Source organism: Lycorma delicatula, chromosome 8, assembly GCF_047948215.1.
Source record: "Lycorma delicatula isolate Av1 chromosome 8, ASM4794821v1, whole genome shotgun sequence".
NCBI lineage: Eukaryota > Metazoa > Arthropoda > Insecta > Hemiptera > Fulgoridae > Lycorma > Lycorma delicatula.
Window position 1 is genome coordinate 138,251,042 of NC_134462.1, and position 21,100 is coordinate 138,272,141.

A 21,100-nucleotide genomic window follows, 5' to 3' on the forward strand; every position below is an offset into this window, starting at 1 on the left:
TACTTATAATATATATATATATATATATATATATATATATATATATATATACGAGGTGTGTGAGAAAAGTAATGAGATTGGTAACACTGCGAGTGATCTGGCAACGCTGTGTCTACCGGTCTGTGCTAGACTGGTTTCTGCATCCCTTCCACGCAATCAGTACGAGTTTTAATTCCGTTCAATCAACACATTATTTTTGACAGCGACATCAGTGTAGTTGTGTTTTTGTTATGCGTTATAAAAATGGAACATCGGATTTTAGAGCAACGTTGTGCGGTCAAGTTTTGCGTTAAGCTTGGGGAATCCGCAAGTGTGACCTTTGGAAAAGTTGAAACAGGCCTATGGGAAACATTGCTTGTCAAGAGCACAAGTTTTCCGCTGGCAAAAATCATTTTTGGAAGGCCGAGAATATGGTAAAGATCAACCTTGCTCACGGAGACCTTCAACTTCAAAATCTGACGAGGTTTGAGCGTGTGAGGGTTCTTGTGAGATCAGACCGTCGTTTAGCAATATGGATGATGAGTGAACAGTTAAATTTAAACACTTTCAGATTTTTCGGCACCAATTTTGCACTGAAAAAACTTACAACGGAACAGAAAGACAATCGAAGAAACGTGTGCGTTGATCTTCTTGAGAGGATTGACAACAACCAAGAATTCTTCAATCGTGTGATCACAGGTGACGAATATTTGAGTACGATCCTGAAACAAAGCGGTAAAGGGATGAGCGGCACACTCCGCCATCTCCTCGACCGAAAAAATGTCGAACGAGCAAATCAAAGATCAAAACCATGCCGGTTTGCTTTTTTGACAGTAGGGGTATCGTGCATTAAGAATTTGTTCCTCCAGGACAAACTGTCAACCAACTGTTTTACAAGGGTGTCCTTGAAAGGATCAGGAAAAGAGTGATTCGCATGAGACCAGACATTTCAGACAAGCGGATGCATCATCATGACAATGCCCCGTGTCACATGACCATTTTTATCAGGGAATTTTTTACCTCCAAACGCATTCCTACGGTTCCTCAACCACGCTATTCACCTGATTTGAGTCCTTGTGACTGTTTCCTTTTCCCGAAATTGAAACGTGTCTTAAAGAACGTCATTTTGGAACTCTGGAGAACATTCAAAAGACTGTGACCGACCAGTTAAAACCCCTACCGGTTGAAGCCTTCCAACGCTGCTACCAGGAGTGGGAACAACGACTCCGCCGGTCTATAGCTGCCCAAGGGAACTACTTTGAAGAGGATAATATTGTTGTTTGAAAATAATATAAACTTTGGTAAGTAAAAAGTCAGTCTTATTAATTTTCTCACACACCTCGTATATACAAACGTCTGACCAAAATGTTAAAGAACCCGGAGTTTTGAATGAACTAATGCCTTTGCTGTAATAGTTAGTTCAAGAGAAAAACTTTAAACAAATTGGAATTCGTTTAAGTCAATCTTTTGAAGAAGATGTTTAAAAAAAGAGATATGTAAACAACGATTTCTCAAAATATTTGGGATCGATTCTAAATAGAATGTTTACTTTCAGGTTGCCTAAAATATCTGAAAACCAAAAATAAATGAAGTGCTAACCAAGTTATAATCAAAACATTTACGTACACATAATGATATTCTACCATAGAATATGCGACCTCTATCAGATCTAGTTCAAGCTACATAAAAACGCTAGACATATGAAAAATACCTTTTCACCATTGTGAAAACGTAGTTTTCATAATTTTTCCACACTAACCAAAAGACTATATTCACAGAATAGAACAGCACTTCGTGATATACATTGGTCTGTTCCTATAAAGTTGAAAGATCCAGCTAAGCCGAAGTTTGCGTTACGGTTGTACTATTAAATAACATCTACATGAGACTTAAATTTTAAGAGAGTTTCTTGTTAACAAGTACGGTACTATAAAAGGTCAAGAAACTCAGGAGTCGGGTCAAGTGAATGAAGGCGAATCGCTGACAAATCCTTAGCTAAGGATTTTCTAGCAACATATCAAGATGTCCGTATAAAAACATTTTTAAAAAAGATGTACGACGAATTTGCTGAATGAAAATGAGCGGTGCAAATTCTGATTGCGGTAACATTTAGGATATATTCTGGGTGTTTATTTTAAAACGCAACCCAAGCAAAATAGTTTTTAGAATATTTAAAAAGTAGTTTCGGATAAAGAGATTGTAAGCGCTAACCTATTGTTGTTGTTTTATAATCGGCTGATATAATCTTCTATTTCTCTTTTGTGAACAGTTAGTTATTTTTCGTTATCTGTGTTTTTTTATTAAGAAGAAATGGTTTGAACGCGAAAAAAAGAATTTTTATTTTAGAAAATTATTTATCAACAAAATCTTTTCAGTTGCAGTTCTCAGATAAGAATGTACCGAATAAATCTTCAATTCGTTTAATACAGAAATGTTGAGGGACTGCTTCTGTTTGCGATCAGAGAGCCGGAAACGTTCACTACTTAATTAAACATTAATAGATGTTAGGGTAAGGTTTTAACTTGCACGATAAAAAGGAATTACTCTGTATAACACCTTTAAAGCTACCCGGCTACTTACAATACCGAATTCATATGTCACATGAATTACACCCTGTCGATTATGCTTCTAGGCTCCACTATTGTCAACGGTATAACCGGTTTGTTTGGGAGAACATTAAAATGTTGGATAATATATTTTTTTTACAGATGACGATTGATTTCATCGGAGTGGCTACGTTAATAATCAGAATAAACGCTGCTGGAGCTCCAACAATCCTCATATCATCCGTGCACGACGTCTACACCCACAGAAAGTTGGTGTGTGGTGTGCAATTTGCAGGCGAAGAATAATCGGTCCCGTTTTTTTTTTAAATACTCTTAATTCAGACCTCTACCGTGAAATTTTAACTCGGTTTATTGCAAATTTAGAATTAAATAAATAAAAGAGATTTGTGGTTTTTCAACAAGATGGAGCCACATGTCACATAGCATGAGCAACAACGGACCTTTAGAGAATTTTTCTTTGGTAAAAGAATAGTATCGACTGGCGTAAGGCCGGCTAGGTCACTTGATCTCCTACATACTGTTCTCTGGAGATAAATAAAAGTTTGTGTATTCAAAAATAAACTAATATAGATTATTTTATTCAAAAATAAAAAATAAAAAATAGATAGGGATTCTTGGAGAGCTGCATCAAACCAGTCAAATGACTGAAGACAAAAAAAGATTCAAAAATAATCCACGCACCGATGAAGAATGAAAGCCAACATAACTCAAGAATTAACGAGAAATTAGAAGAGGTTAACTTTGAAAAGTTGTGAAAAATGACGTAAAGGCTTACGTTGATGAAAATGGTGGAAACTTTAAACATTTGTTAAAATTGATCTCAATATTGTTTTGCACAAATTGTAATATTATAACTAATCCCATTAAATATAACATATTATTTTTCTTTAAATTGAGTTGCGTTTTAAAACGAAAACTCGGTATTATTATTGCCTGGATAGTTAAAACATGTATATTTTTATTTGTTTCGTTCTTCTTAAAATGACAACTTTTTTTTAAAGTTAAAATCGTTCAAACATGTAAGTGACAAAAAACTTACAAAATTTGTTTAGTCAGATTTCTTATATGTTTTAGTAAAATTTTAGGCTAAATTAATAAACAAGGGAATGTGGGGATGGTTTTATATATATACACACACATATATTTATGTATTATTTATTTTTGTTTGTGTAAAATAATAAACGATAATTATAAATGTTCTTTTCAGACTAAGAATAAAAGTCAAGTATACATTTTACAACGTAAATCTTAAATATATATAAAAAAAAATAATACAACTAACAGACTTAAAAATAATATAAACAAACAGATGATTTCCGATCAATGGTATTGCAGTATATCATCTAATTAATGTACATTAACCGTGCGATAAATTTACCGGTTACAGATTTGTATGATAAATATTGTTGATATTTTTTCATCGTTTATTTACTATGCTGCAAACAAATATACATCCGTGTTACAGTGACAAAATAATTTTGCGAAAACTACGCTTAAAAAACTTAGTATACATTTATAACTTGTCTAATTTTTTCTTAGTTATTTAAGTCAACGGTAATATAAATTGAATTTAATACTCTTAAACCGTTAGAAAAAGATTTTTTTTTACGTTGACTTCAATTTTAAAATGTCGCAAAACTTTTAAACTATTCCAAAACCTTTCTACACTAATCGATAATTGTAAATTATATTTATTGAACTTCAGAGTCAAGATTTTTTATTCGTCCCATTTCATAGGCGTATGTTTCGTTTTTATTTTATGAGTTGGGGGTTAGATTCGTAGCTTTAATTTCTTACTTTCAAACAAAATGAAGATATTATTTTATCTTTAAACATTTGGATTAGAATAAAGAACATTGCTACTTATTTAAATAAGAAAAGTAAATTATATTTGATTTTTCTGTATTAACCAGATATATTAAATATTCGTATTTTAAATATTTATTATTACGTGCAAAGTTTTTAAAGATTAACAACTCTTTTAAATTTCTTGTATTTGTAATTTCAAATGATTCATACTTTACGGCGGGTTTACATCCACTGTAATTTCGCGTAATAACAGTCGGTCTCTAGATGATTTCTAGTTACTAGTATTTATTATACCTTACAAACAGTAAAAATTCATCGTGTGGCAGAAAATAATGAGTAAAAAAACAACGGAAAATATTGCGGTATAATATAAACTGCACTTTATCAAAATTGTGTAATATATTCAAAGTTCAGTTTCTACGTATGTAAAAAGAACATTGTCCGATGCATTTGTACAACTAAGCAAAGCGTTAGCTACTCATACACTATATTATCAGTTGCGCTTTACCAAATAATATCGTGTAAATTTTAGTTTTATTAAATTCGAACGTGAGCTATTATATTTGAAATTTTTATGGGAGGGGACTTTTAGTATATATTAGTTATATTGTAAAGACAATAAACGCTTAAGAAAAAAAATCTGCTTTACTTTGCGTACACTTTTATCAGGTTATTCTCACTACCGCAGTGTCCCCCACAGTCTGGCAATGGTTTTTTTTTTTTTTTTTTGGAATAACAATATCTTTAATAAATGGAAATAAATTTACCAGATTTCAAACTTTTATATAAACTTAGTATGGGGAAGTTATCATAAATTCCTTTTTTCCTATTTATTTTAAAATTAAAATAACATCGGTAATTGAGTAATAAACAAATAAAAAAAATTTTTGATCCCAAAAAGGCAGATGGATTTTCCAGCACGATGACGCAACTCCACACTTTAGAAGTTAAATCTAACTAATTAACCCTTAAATGAGGATTTTTTAAACCAGTGGATTGGACGTGGCGGATCTATCATCTCGATTTCAAGGTTGCCGTACTTAACACTTGGGACCGCTTGAAATCATTAATATATTAGCAAAAGCATAATGCAAGAGAAGAGTTGGTTATATTATTTCAGTGCGTTACAACTAATACAAAACAACCCTATTGAAATAAGAAAAGCAACCAAAAATTCGGAGGACAGAATGCTTGTGATGGAAGACATTTTCAGCTGTCTAATCGTTTGTAAGTTGGACATATTGTTTATGTTTATTACTTCTAAAATATAACCTATTTAAAATCTACCATTTTGATATGTTTTGCTGTCGGTATAGTTCGAAATTCTTACATTCGTATTTAGTTTCTGTGGACGTTATTCATATCATTTTACTCAGAATCAAATTTTCTACAAGTATTTTTTCTTTTATTTAAAAATTTTATATGTTTATTATCCGCTTAACAAAGTTGGTTTACCTAAAACATATAATAGTGTGTTTTTTTACCCCTGTCTTTTGTATTTTACCCTATATTTCTCAAAAACTACTAAAAATCCCGTTCTAGCACCTATTTTTTCAATATTTCAGATCATATTTCATACATAAGAGCCGTAAATTAACCCGTTTATTTGTGCCCTAACGTAATAATAGTAGGCCCATATACGGGAACCCCCCCGCCGGGTTGGTCAAGTGGTAAAATATGCATCGCAAATCAGCTGATTTATAAGTCGAGAGTTCTAAGGTTTAAATCTTAGAAAAGGCAGTTACTTTTATACTGATTTGAATACTAGATCGTGGAGGCTGATGTACTTTGGTAGTTGGGATTCAATTAATTACACATCTCAAGGATGATCGACCTTAGCTCTACAAGGCTACAATTTATTTACATTCATGTATATATGATCCTCATTCATCCTCTGAAGTAATATCTTACGATTATTTCGGAGGTTAAACAGAAAAAGAGAGGCCTATATACGCAACTAGGCTTCCTAATTGTGTATTGAATGGCATTCGGAGTATTGATTGTGACGGAGCGACGAATCAATTTTACCGAAGGCGCAGAAATCAGGGTGAAATCTTTCGCCCGCTTTGAACTTTGTTCAATGTATTCACCGTGTCCTAAATGTCTGTTGCATCTTCGTGAATCACTTCGTATTTATTATAATAAGATTTAACTACTTCTACAATATATTTTACACTAATAATTAAACGTTAAATTATTATAAAATTACAAAAAATGTTTGTAAAAGATGTCAAAACTTAAAAACATACAAAACTTTGAAAGGGTAATAAAAATTTTTCTATTCATATCGATAGCATAAAAATCGAGAATATTAAAATTGAACACTAGTTTCTAAATCTGATGATACTATTTACTTCTACGTGTATTTCCAACAGATCCTACCCTACTAAACGGCATTTGTATGTGTGGCTGTGTGTGCGCCCCTTTATCTTTGTAACGCAATCCTAGCGGAAAATCCCGATTCGTCAGTACATGTCTCGTGGTGGTCAGGTGTATACTTGTTATATTATTATATATCGATATAACATATGTATATCGATATATACGTATACACGAAATATATATCGATATATATATGTGGATTTTGGGAAAATTTAGTACTTTTTAACCGACCAGTCTCCGTGGCGCGAGTGGTAGCGTCTTGGCCTTTCATCCGGAGGTCCCGGGATCGAATCTCGATCAGGCATGGCATTTTCACACACGCTACAAATCATTCATCTCATCCTCCAAGCAATACATAATGGTGTATCCGGAGGTTAAACACAAAAAAATTACTTTTTAACCGAATCTGTTTTTAAAAATTTTAAACACCACTCTTAAATTAAACGTACTTAAATGTAAAAATAATTTTAGGACGGTATCTTAGAATGGATCTAACAGCAAGCTTTGATGGTGGTATGTAAAATTATATGAAAGTCATAATCATCATCACCTGGCATTTATAGAACTCGAAAAGGCATTCGATAAAATGACTGGAATAAAATGTTCAGCATTTAAAAAAAATTAGGGTTCAAATACAGAGATAGAAGCACGATTGCTAACATTTATAGGAACCAAACAGCAACAGTAGCAATTGAAGAACATAAGAAAGAAGCCATAATAAGAAAGGGAGTCCGACAAGGATGTTCCCTATCGCCGTTACTTTTTAATCTTTACATGGAACTAGCAGTTAATGATGTTAAAGAACAATTTAGATCCGGAGTAACAGTACAAGGTGAAAAGCTAAAGATGCTACGATTTGCTGATGGTATAGTAATTCTAGCTGAGAATAGAAAGGATATAGAAGAATCTTTGAACGGCACGAATGTCCTACGCAAGAACTACAGCATGAAAATAAACAAGAACAAAACGAAAGAAATGAAAAGTAATAGAAATAATGAAGATGGACTACTGAATGTGAAAATAGGAACAGAAAAGATTACGGAGGTAGAAGAATTTTGTTATTTGGGAAATAGAATTACTAAAGATGGACGAAGCAGGAGCGATATAAAGTGCCGAATAGCACAGGCGAAACAAGCCTTCAGTCAAGAATATAATTTGTTTACATCAAAAATTAATTTAAACGTCAGTAAAAGATTTTTGAAAGTATATGTTTGGAGCGTCGCTTTATATGGAAATGAAACTTGATAGGAGTACTTGAGAAGAAAAGATGAAGAAAGAATCGAATGGAAAAATATAGTTAAAAGAAGAGACAGACTTGCAGGCCACACATTAAGTCATCCTGGAATAGTCGCTTTAGTATTAGAGGGTCGGGTAGAAGGAAAAAATTGTGCAGGCAGGCAACGTTTGGTATATGTAAAACAAATACCGATATGAATCGACTATCACTAGATAGGGAATCTTGGAGAGCTGCATGAAACCAGTCAAATGACTGAAGACAAAAAAAATGTGAATGTCATAGCTTCAAATTAAAGGTTTGATGTTTTTGCCAAATTTTTCTTACGCGTGTTGAATGGCCTATTGTGTGAGTGCAAACACGCATAGCAAAAAATTGGCAAAAACATTAAACTTTTAATTTGAAGTTATGACTTTCACATAATTGTATTTATCACCATCAAAGCTTGTTGTCAAATTCATTCTGAGATACCGTTCTAAAATTTTTTTTACCTTTTAGTGCGTTTAAAAGAGTGGTGTTTTAAAATATTTTTACATATATTTTATTTATTTATGCGATTTTTTTTCTTCATAAAATAACGAACTATAATTAATAATTAGCCACCGTTCATTGGTACCGATCACTAGCAGAAAATCCCGATTCGTTTCTGTTAATTTCTAGAGTTAAATTTCTAATTTAACTTTCGTTATATCAATTTTCATCATTCAAAAAAAAAATTTTTACAAAAGTGGTAATCAATTTTTGACATCTTATAATCCTATTAGAAGACCCCGTCTCCCAGGGCAACCCGCCCGGAGGACCTAGCTGCAGAGGATTGCCGTAGGCACGCCTTGCAACTAGTTTATATTTATATTAATAAGTAAGAGATAGTATAAAAATTTTCTGTATTTGTTAACAGATTCAAACATACTTAATCATTGGCGTCAAGCTGCTCCTAAAATACAGCGCGTTTCAAAATTAATATCGGGGTTTAAAGCTACGTAATACTTCTCAAATTTCGCGTACATTGATTAATTATGAAAGAAATGAAAGTACATCTCAAACAATTTTAGCTATATGCAAGCGCACACATCTAAAATAAACTGGTTCCTGTACTTTCCGCTTGAAAGCGCTAAAGCGAAGAAGGCAACCCCCCTCTCAACAGAAAGCGTTGTATGTTTTTACAGTTTGCAAACTGTGAATCTGTAATTACCGTTCAACGTGCGTGTCGTTGTGAACTCCCGTGACAATAACATTCGTAGGCGGTATGAACAATTTGAAACCACTCACTGTATTTGTAAAGGGAAGAGTACAGGACGACCGATTGTATCCGAAGACAATGTTGAACGTGTAAGAGAGTCTTTTGTACGCAGCCCCAGGAAATCCGTTAGGAAAGGATAGCCGCGAATTAGCGATTCCAGTGACGTCTGTGTGGAGGGTTTTAACTAAACGCTTATAACTACGGATATATCTTTTACAGCTGTTACAAGCTTTAAACCCTACACATTATGGTTTGCGTGCTAGCTTCGAAGATTAAATGATGCACGTTGAAGATGAAGACTTCCTTTATCGTGTCCTATTCACTGACGAATCAACATTTCACGGTAACGGAAAAGTAAACACACATAATGTGCGTATCCGGGGATCAGAAAGTCCTCACGAAATATTGCAGTGTGAATGAGACTTCCTAAAACTGAATCCGGAAGGCAAATTTAGTTCTTTTTCACGGAAACAAGTGTGTCTGAAATGAACTATATTGATATGCTACAACCGCATCTTATTTGGCAATAAGATGGTATGCCTCCTCACTGGCATAACGCTGTACTTGGTCGGATTAATAAAATTCTACCCGACCGCTGTATCGGTCGCCGGAGACCAATGATAGAGCTAGTTTCCTTCATGTTTTTTTCCTGATCTGATTCCGTGAGATTTTTTTTTTGGGGGGTTTGTAACACGACTTGTGACGCAGGATTGAAACATCTGTCAAATCAATTACTCCTGATTTGCTGGTTAAAGTATCGGATGATCTCTCCCCTATCGGTTGTGTATGTACCGAGTATTGTATGTTATTCACATTGAACACTTATAGAAAAAAACCGATTGAGTTGCTCTTTCATTTCACGTGTAACTTATAAAATTCCGATATTCATTTCAAAACCCACGGTACCTGTATACACAAATATCCTATTACGTGGTTTTGAATTTTTTTATTTTTTTTTAAATCAATGTAGAAGAAGAATGGGAGAATGTTAAAAAGGAAATTCTTAAATCAGCAGAAGCAAACTTAGGCGGAATAAAGAGAACTGGTAGAAAACCTTGGCTTTCAGACGATATATTGCAGCTGATGGATGAACGTAGAAAATATAAGAATGCTAGGGATGAAGAAAGTAAAAGGAACTATCGGCAATTAAGAAATGCTATAAACAGGAAGTGCAAACTGGCGAAAGAAGAGTGGATTAAAGAAAAGTGTTCAGAAGTGGAAAGAGAAATGAACATTGGTAAAATAGACGGAGCATACAGGAAAGTTAAGGAAAATTTTGGGGTTCATAAATTAAAATCTAATAATGTGTTAAACAAAGATGGTACACCTATATATAATACGAAAGGTAAAGTCGATAGATGGGTGGAATATATTGAAGAGTTATACGGAGGAAATGAATTAGAAAATGGTTTTATAGAGGAAGAAGAGGAAGTTGAGGAGGATGAAATGGGAGAAACAATACTGAGATCTGAATTTAAGAGAGGATTAAAAGATTTAAATGGCAGAAAGGCTCCTGGAATAGACGGAATACCTGTAGAATTACTGCGCAGTGCAGGGGAGGAGGCGATTGATAGATTATACAAACTGGTGTGTAATATTTATGAAAAAGGGGAATTTCCGTCAGACTTCAAAAAAAGTGTTATAGTAATGATACCAAAGAAATCAGGGGCAGATAAATGTGAAGAATACAGAACAATTAGTTTAACTAGTCATGCATCAAAAATCTTAACTAGAATTCTATACAGAAGAATTGAGAGGAGAGTGGAGGAAGTGTTAGGAGAAGACCGATTTGGTTTCAGGAAACGTATAGGGACAAGGGAAGCAATTTTAGGCCTCAGATTAATAGTAGAAGGAAGATTAAAGAAAAACAAACCGACATACTTGGCGTTTATAGACCTAGAAAAGGCATTCGATAACGTAGACTGGAATAAAATGTTCAGCATTTAAAAAAAATTAGGGTTCAAATACAGAGATAGAAGAACAATTGCTAACATGTACAGGAACCAAACAGCAACAGTAGCAATTGAAGAACATAAGAAAGAAGCCATAATAAGAAAGGGAGTCCGACAAGGATGTTCTCTATCTCCGTTACTTTTTAATCTTTACATGGAACTAGCAGTTAATGAGGTTAAAGAACAATTTAGATTCGGAGTAACAGTACAAGGTGAAAAGATAAAGATGCTACGATTTGCTGATGATATAGTAATTCTAGCCGAGAATAAAAAGGATTTAGAAGAAACAATGAACGGCATAGATGAAGTCCTACGCAAGAACTATCGCATGAAAATAAACAAGAACAAAACAAAAGTAATGAAATGTAGTATAAATAACAAAGATGGACCGCTGAATGTGAAAATAGGAGGAGAAAAGATTATGGAGGTAGAAGAATTTTGTTATTTGGGAAGTAGAATTACTAAAGATGGACGAAGCAGGAGCGATATAAAATGCCGAATAGCACAAGCTAAACGAGCCTTCAGTAAGAAATATAATTTGTTTACATCAAAAATTAATTTAAATGTCAGGAAAAGATTTTTGAAAGTGTATGTTTGGAGTGTCGCTTTATATGGAAGTGAAACTTGGACGATCGGAGTATCTGAGAAGAAAAGGTTAGAAGCTTTTGAAATGTGGTGCTATAGGAGAATGTTAAAAATCAGACGGGTGGATAAAGTGACAAATGAGGAGGTATTGCGGCAAATAGATGAAGAAAGAAGCATTTGGAAAAATATAGTTAAAAGAAGAGACAGACTTATAGGCCACGTACTAAGGCATCCTGGAATAGTCGCTTTAATTTTGGAAGGACAAGTAGAAGGGAAAAATTGTGTAGGCAGGCCACGTTTGGAATATGTAAAACAAATTGTTAGTGATGTAGGATGTAGAGGGTATACTGAAATGAAACGACTAGCACTAGATAGGGAATCTTGGAGAGCTGCATCAAACCAGTCAAATGACTGAAGACAAAAAAAAAATCAAAGGTTCCCAAAACATTAATAAATATAAAAATGTAGATAGTTTTTAATCAATTTTTAAAATTTTATTTCGTATTACGTAGGTTAAACGAATCGCGACCGATATTCAGAAATAAGCCTAATTCCTGATACGGGCCTACTATTATTCTGTATATATGTGCGATTCGGTATTATACTGATGAGAGTGAGTCATTGTGCTAAAATATTCCAGGGCAGTGATCAGATATGGTACCCCCAACAAACAATTCAAAAACAGAAAGACCTCCGCTACGCTACGCGTGATGCCTGATGCCTGATGTTATGAATATGCAGCAATGATAAAGCTGCGCTCATGTTCCGCATGTGCCTACCTCCACCCCCGCGACCGCAATTCGTCGGTTATTTCTGTTCAGCAGACTCGGTGTTCAGTGTGGGACCAATCAATGCGCATTGTTTCCGTGTCATTGATTTATTAATCGTGTTTATTAGTTGTCATTTTATACAAACAAACCGTTTTGATTGAGATTGATTATTTAAATTATATTTTACGCTTCTAGTCGATAGAATTATCTCGGTCCAGTTTAATGTTATTTTGTAATTTCGTAATTCAGCCGTATAAAATGTTATTCATTACTGCTATTATGATTTCAATTATTGTTCTCGATAACTACGTTAAATTAGTGGAATAATTCTATAAAGCTGTATAAAATTTCAACGTAATCTTTCTTCGTATTGTATATTTACAAATAGTTTACGGTACAAAATTTTATTTTACAGCGTATAACTTTGGATTCTGCTTAAAGATTTCGATTAAAAAAAAAAATCGTTACAGTCATACAGGTTACTCGATACCGAAATAACTTTCAAATTAAACGGATATTGATCATCCGAAGGACTTTTCAGAATTAATTAACGGCAGTCGTTTCAAGTGTAATTACCGGTAACACTGTTATTAATGGCGTTTCTCTACACATTAGCAGACTTCTTCAGTATGTAATCAAATTATAAATTCCATCTCTATTGTGTTTGTTCATTTGAAGTATTGTTTTTGCCAGATTTATTGCGTGTTAGAATTTAATATGGGTTGAGAATTTTTAATGATTTTAGAATTTTTATTGTTTTCCTACGTGTTAACATTTGTATGTGTGTCCTTTCTGGTTTGATGTGGGAATTTACAAAAGTTGATTTATTTGTTGCATATAATACATATATCTGTTTTTTTTTTGTATGTAAATGAATTAATAAATCCGATTTTAAAGAATTTTCAAGCGTAGTTCTGAAACTCACTTCTTTAGGATATGGATCTAATAATTTTTCATTTGACTTTTAGAAAATAATAAATAACATAAAAAAAAAATTGTATTAAAAATTTCGATGAAGTTTAGACACTTAATTTGACCAGAAATACTTTTTAACTCCTACTTTTTCGCAAGCGGTCTTGTATAGGATCCTACTTTTTCTTGAAAATAGCTTTTTGTTTTCGAGGTTTTATTTTTATATCAGGTTACCTATAATCGTACATCTATGATTCTTAATAGGAAACTACTGTGATAAGAAATTTTAGAATTGCTTAAATTAGTCTATTTAAAACAGTACAAATAATAATGAGTTAAAAAAGTTTAAGTTTTTCTGTTGAGTGAACATAGATAAAATAAGTTTTTATACTTATTTTCGCGGTTACCTTGACCTACAAGACAAGTGGTTAAAAGTGTTGAGACTAGCGGTCATGTTGACCAGCGGTCAGCATGACCAATTGGACTGAATTCTGCTTTTCATTATTTATCCACCTGTGGATAAATCATCCTTTATTATTATTATTATCGATTTGTCTTGTCCTACTTATGTTAAACTGATAAATTGTGATAATATAAAATTTTCAATCGTCAATCTCTCAATATCCCTATCGAGCTACGAGATAATATTGATTCTTTGTTTAATAATCTTCATTTATGAATATTATTTAAGTGTATGTTATTTTATTATTTAAATCTACTTTATTATTTAATTCTAATAATTTTATTGACGTAAAAATAATTGAAATGTTTTGTTTTTGAAGATTGTTAATTTTCGATAATTTCGTTAGAAAATTTAATTTTAAGAGTTCTCTTTCCCGCTGGTAGTTTTCAATTTAATTAATTTTAAATAAAATTGGTTAAATCAGATAAATAGATTTTATATAGCGCAAAGATGGGGTAAAACAAACAACGATCGGAAAACTTTGTAAAAGATATAGAAAGAAAATTTTAGGAAACGAATTAAGTTATCTATAAGGTTCAAAATCAGATAAAGGGGGTTTTTCTAAGGTTATATTAGATGTTCGGTGGAGTTTGAGAGTATCTTCTTGGACATAGCGTAGCGCATTGAAAACAACAGGTGGCTGTCCGTATTACAATCTTTAAGGTGGTTATTCGTACAACAGTACCGTGTATATAGAAGACTCTCCCTGAAAAAGATCACATTAGGGTTGTACAAACTAAATTAACGGACATCTCTGGACATAATGAAACCGTGCGGCTAATGTACAAGTTAAGAAAAAAAAAATAGTAAATGGATATAACACGGTCGTATTTAAACTTTCAAAGCAAATACTAGCTCTGAATAACTTTCCTTTTAGACTTTTATTATTGTTTTTTTTTTCGTAACCTACTTACTATGTTATATAAATACAGATACGTATTTTATTTTTAATGCTTAATAATTTTTTAAAATAATTTTAATTTTAAAAATAGGCGATATGAAGCAGCGTATCTATTCAAATCATTGTTACCATTGTCGACTTCTGTGGCGTAGTGGTAGCGTCTCAGCCTTTCGACCTTTCGTCCGGGTTCGAATCCCGGCCGGGCATGTCGTTTTTCAAACGCTAAAAATCTCCATTCGCATAGGGAAAAATTATCATCCTTAATAACCTCTCTCTTTTTCTGCTTAGGAAACACGTAACGTATAACTTCAGAGAACGATATATATGAATGTAAATGAAGTGTAGTCTTTTACAGTCTCGGTCGACCTGCTAACCTTAATAACCCGAATTACACTAAACTAGATTTCAACGTATAGTTAAATAGTTTTATTGAAACGCCCATTCTTGTTTCTGGTTCCGGGTGAATATAGCTGCAGTAAAACGGAAAGTATAGTGACCGTGTCAAAAATACTGTATCGGGTTTTTTTTGTTTGCATACTACGTTTCAGGGTCCAACTGGTTCATCTAGACAAAAGAAAAACATATATATATATATATATGTGTATGGTACACCTATATATAATACGAAAGGTAAAGTCGATAGATGGGTGGAATATATTGAAGAGTTATACGGAGGAAATGAATTAGAAAATGGTTTTATAGAGGAAGAAGAGGAAGTTGAGGAGGATGAAATGGGAGAAACAATACTGAGATCTGAATTTAAGAGAGCATTAAAAGATTTAAATGGCAGAAAGGCTCCTGGAATAGACGGAATACCTGTAGAATTACTGCGCAGTGCAGGGGAGGAGGCGATTGATAGATTATACAAACTGGTGTGTAATATTTATGAAAAAGGGGAATTTCCGTCAGACTTCAAAAAAAGTGTTATCGTAATGATACCAAAGAAATCAGGGGCAGATAAATGTGAAGAATACAGAACAATTAGTTTAACTAGTCATGCATCAAAAATCTTAACTAGAATTCTATACAGAAGAATTGAGAGGAGAGTGGAGGAAGTGTTAGGAGAAGACCAATTTGGTTTCAGGAAAAGTATAGGGACAAGGGAAGCAATTTTAGGCCTCAGATTAATAGTAGAAGGAAGATTAAAGAAAAACAAACCGACATACTTGGCGTTTATAGACCTAGAAAAGGCATTCGATAACGTAGACTGGAATAAAATGTTCAGCATTTTAAAAAAATTAGGGTTCAAATACAGAGATAGAAGAACAATTGCTAACATGTACAGGAACCAAACAGCAACAGTAGCAATTGAAGAACATAAGAAAGAAGCCATAATAAGAAAGGGAGTCCGACAAGGATGTTCTCTATCTCCGTTACTTTTTAATCTTTACATGGAACTAGCAGTTAATGATGTTAAAGAACAATTTAGATTCGGAGTAACAGTACAAGGTGAAAAGATAAAGATGCTACGATTTGCTGATGATATAGTAATTCTAGCCGAGAATAAAAAGGATTTAGAAGAAACAATGAACGGCATAGATGAAGTCCTACGCAAGAACTATCGCATGAAAATAAACAAGAACAAAACAAAAGTAATGAAATGTAGTAGAAATAACAAAGATGGACCGCTGAATGTGAAAATAGGAGGAGAAAAGATTATGGAGGTAGAAGAATTTTGTTATTTGGGAAGTAGAATTACTAAAGATGGACGAAGCAGGAGCGATATAAAATGCCGAATAGCACAAGCTAAACGAGCCTTCAGTAAGAAATATAAGTTGTTTACATCAAAAATTAATTTAAATGTCAGGAAAAGATTTTTGAAAGTGTATGTTTGGAGTGTCGCTTTATATGGAAGTGAAACTTGGACGATCGGAGTATCTGAGAAGAAAAGGCTAGAAGCTTTTGAAATGTGGTGCTATAGGAGAATGTTAAAAATCAAATGGCTGGATAAAGTGACAAATGAGGAGGTATTGCGGCAAATAGATGAAGAAAGAAGCATTTTGAAAAATATAGTTAAAAGAAGAGACAGACTTATAGGCCATATACTAAGGCATCCTGGAATAGTCGCTTTAATTTTGGAAGGACAGGTAGAAGGGAAAAATTGTGTAGGCAGGCCACGTTTGGAATATGTAAAACAAATTGTTAGGGATGTAGGATGTAGAGGGTATACTGAAATGAAACGACTAGCACTAGATAGGGAATCTTGGAGAGCTGCATCAAACCAGTCAAAGGACTGAAGACAAAAAAAAAAAAATATGTGTATGTATGTATGTATGCGGGTACGTATGTGTCGTACTGCTTTTGAACTTATATCCCAGGATTAACAGAACATGTGAGGTATTAAACTAATATTTCTTTTTTTCAAAATTCTTTAAGAGAAAGCGGTATATCGCAAAAAAATGTAATATTCAGAGGTATTTTAGACAAAAATCTATTTAAATTTTTGTACGTAGAATGCATATATAAATAACAAACAATTTTTTTTAAAATCAACCCCCACTTCTTAAGATTGAATACGAGTGTTTTGATCTTTTGCTCTATCCCCCTTCGGTTTAAATATTTTTTTGAAAGTTTATATTACTTAAATAGATCTATCAAGAAACGCTTACAATTTTTAACAATTTTAGACTCCAGACCTAAAATGCAGAAATGTTTTTTGATATTTTTTTTGTTGTTATTTTACCCTTTATTGAAAGCTAAAGGCTGTTAGATTAAGAGAAAACTTTACAACCACCAATTTTTTAAGCATAACCTATATATGAATATTTTCAAAAAAAAACTTTCATGAAATGTATCCCCCCCTAAAAAAATTATTTATACATATTCATTTTTTTTTTAATACTAACAATTTTTTTTATTATTAATAGCTGGGAAAGTTATGTAATACTTAGACAGTTTTTTTATTGTTTATTTAAGAAGTGAACCATATAATAATTATTTTATAAGTAATTTATCAAGTATTTTTTTTTAATCAATCTCTTTTGCTACGTTTATAAACTTTTTTTTGAGAAAATAAATATTTTTTAAAAAAAACAGCGTTTAAAAAAATGAATTTCTTTTACTTCCTTGTACGAAGTAAAGGAAGCATTGTGATCGCGAAAATTTCGGTTTTCAGATTTCAACGGAAATATGCATTTTGACCATCCCTGATTTTGACTAGTTTCGGCGTGACGTCGGTACATTCATACGTATGTATCTAGCATAACTCAAAAACGATTAGCCGTAGAATGTTGAAATTTTAGATTTAGGACCGTTGTAACAACTAGTTGTGCACCTCCCCTTTTGATTACAATCGACTGGACTAAAAGTGTCCAAAAAAGCCCAAAATCCACAAAAATTTGGATTTTGGATTTTTTCTTAACTGGAGTAATCAGCCCTCATCGAGAGCTTTTAACGATATATCATATGGCACTTATCTTTATCGGTTCCAGAGTTATAGCCAAGTAAAATTTTAATTAATGAAATACTTGTACAAGGGGAAGGCGCATCGATTCGAATCCGATTTCCTTTTATTTAACTTTTTTTTAATTTAAATTTATATATTTATTAATAATTATTAACCTCTGAATGTAAACTTTTTTTCTTTCACTTTTTTTTAATTTAAATATATTTATTTATTGATAATTATTAACATCTGATTGTAAAACAGCGTGTATATGTAATTTAATAGGCGTACAGGAAAGTTATGTAGTGTTCACGTCAGATTTTTTTTTTTTTTTTTGTTTTGTAACCAAAAACTTTATTATTGTACTTTTTATGAACCACTCGATTTTAAAATAAAATAGTATTATGAACAAAATGTATATCCATATTGTGTCCTCCATAAAAAAATACCCGCAATCATCTTGCACACATAAGTTATTCGGCAAAATGGGATTTTAACGAACACGCGAGTTCTCATGCCGGAAATGTTTTTTCAAGATTTCTTTTTTTCTTTACGAGTAAATGATAGATGTGCTTAGTAACGAAGGTGCGCTATGAAGCACACTTCCGCTGTCAGTCATTTTTGTTTATAATAAGTAGCTTTTGTATGTACTAGGTTATAATGCAGACACCTCTTCATAAATAATACTCAACCGAAAAATAATTAAATTTAAAATTCCATATATTAGTTTATCTTGTTTTGCTGTACTTCTATGTAAATATTTATTACATATATATCCTTACTATATTGTCTAACCGTGTTTAGGGTAAAATGTGAAAAATTAGTGAAATTTTATAAGAAAAATTTTGATTAATGAATAATACAGTTTGAATAAACATTATTATCAATTATTTCATCTTATATATATATATATATATATATATATATATATATATATATATATATATATATATATATATATGAATGTTTGTGTTTTGTCCCTATACCACTCATTTGATTTCGATGAAACATTAAGCGGAGGTTTATTACTATAAACCATAAAGACCATTACTATGTGGGGAATAGTAATTGTCATTCCGCTCAGATGGAAGTTGTGAGGATCCCATTGAAAAAGTTTGTTATGTACCGGATAGCCTTGAAAGGAAGCATTACTAACATCTTATGAGTAATAAAATCAGTCAGGAGCCTTTTTTAATGTCTTCCCTTCATCGATTACTCCTATCAACTCCGATGTTGGAAAATACTTAATCGGTAGACGTAGAGGGATCGGGCTGTTCAAGTATTTAATCGTTCCATAAATAGTGCCTGCCACTTGTCAAGGGAAAAGATCCTCTAGGTACTGCTTGAATGTTTCATTTTTAATGGACTTCATTAGTCCTTTTAATTTGCATGAGGCTCTATTGAAAGAAGTCCTATCTTCAGATCCCCTATAGCTTTGCCACCTTCTCCTAAGCCGTCTCTTAGTATTAATGAGGTCTATCACCTCCTTCTGAAAATCCGTATTTTCCCTTACTTCATACCTTTCTTCCGGTGTCGAGTGCCAGGCACTTTTTTGCATTACTTAGATTAAACTCTGTGTTGCCTCTAAGCCGAATCTTTACTTTAAAACATTTTTTCCTCTACGGAGTGGTGACTATAATGCATTCATTTCTAAAAAAAGTAAACATTAGTTTTTTCTCGCTCTCTCTCGCAGTTTTTCTTATTATGACACATGCAAAAAAACCTAAGGTACCACTGCTACTGAGAGTAATGATGTTTCATTATAAAGCCAATCCCTATATTGAACAGACTGAAGATGGCAGTTGTGTAGGGTTGAATATTACCTACATTATGCTAATTAACCTGACTTCAGATTCATATTATACTTAAGAATGACTACGCCATCTTTAAGAGACTACCTTTTATCAGGTCACTTACAACCTGTTACGGTTAAGGCACCCTAATATATATAAAAAATATGTAAATTTTTTATTAGGGCCGCGGGCCGGTCGGCGGTTTGGGGAACTACCGGCTCACGCAATTCCTGATCGACCATGGGGTCTTCCGCGCCTCCATGTCGGGTAGGAGGAGGGCGGATAACCCCTACTGCCCTTACTGTGGTGACCCGGGTACCCGGAACATGTGTGTTCTGGTACCCGAAGTGGGATGAATATCGCCTGGCTTGCTCGGAGATTACCAGACCGCTCAGCGTGGAGACCATCATCGCCACCATGTTGCGGAGCTCCAAGAATTTTAATGCCATCGCAGGATTCGTGACGAGGGTTCTTCAGGAGAAGGATCGGGGGGCTCGGAGATGAGGGACAGCTCTTTGCGAAGCTGCCGTTGCAAAGCTGCCGCCCACTCGTGCTTGCACGGTAGCGATGAGGCACGGGGACTCTCAAACCCCGAGCGAGAAAGACCGAGTCCCGGCGAGGATGCCGCACTCGGGGTGTCCCGTTAGAGGCGTTGGCTTAAAGACCGAGACCCGGCTCCCGGAATGGGGACCGCAGGATTGGCATAGCCGGGCCTGGTGGATTCTACTCTAACGGTTTGAGTGGGGGCGTAAAGTAAGATCCGACCGGCGGGCCGAGACAGGGAGGCCCATTACAGTATAGGACACCCCCCTGGGCAGTGTTACAGAATACAGAATCCGACTCAGGGGAGGAGGTGGAAAAAATATACATACATTAAAAAAAAACATAGATAAACGTACGACTAAGAAGAATGTTAATTATTCATTGCACATATATTATAAATTGTACTTTATTAAACATTACTACGTAAATTTTAGTTAAAGATGAACTTTTAGTTAAACTTATTTAACTTTTAGTTAAATTTGAGCTATTACGTATTACCAAAATTATGTACATAGTCTGATCGTTGAAATTTAAGTTTAGCTATAGATGCTGAAACAATATCTAGTATGGTGTGTACTTTTATAT

At 33.5% G+C, this 21,100-nt stretch overlaps 1 protein-coding gene and 1 long non-coding RNA gene across 7 annotated transcripts in view; one reads left to right on the plus strand and one right to left on the minus strand.

Moving 5' to 3' along the window:
- Positions 1 to 21,100, minus strand: part of LOC142328852 (RNA-binding protein Raly) — a 938,200-nt gene that overhangs the window by 520,481 nt on the left and 396,619 nt on the right. For 3 of the 6 annotated variants that reach the window (XM_075372952.1, XM_075372955.1, XM_075372954.1), the window contains one exon: positions 15,292 to 15,358. The exons of the other annotated variants lie outside the window; for them this stretch is intronic. In XM_075372952.1, the coding sequence (XP_075229067.1) occupies positions 15,292 to 15,330 (39 nt within the window). In that variant the 5' untranslated portion in view covers positions 15,331 to 15,358. The remainder of the gene's footprint in view (positions 1 to 15,291; positions 15,359 to 21,100) is intronic. 6 annotated transcript variants of the gene reach the window in all.
- The window catches only part of LOC142328853 (uncharacterized), a 343,892-nt gene that overhangs the window by 283,706 nt on the left and 39,086 nt on the right, over positions 1 to 21,100 (plus strand). The window lies entirely within an intron of this gene.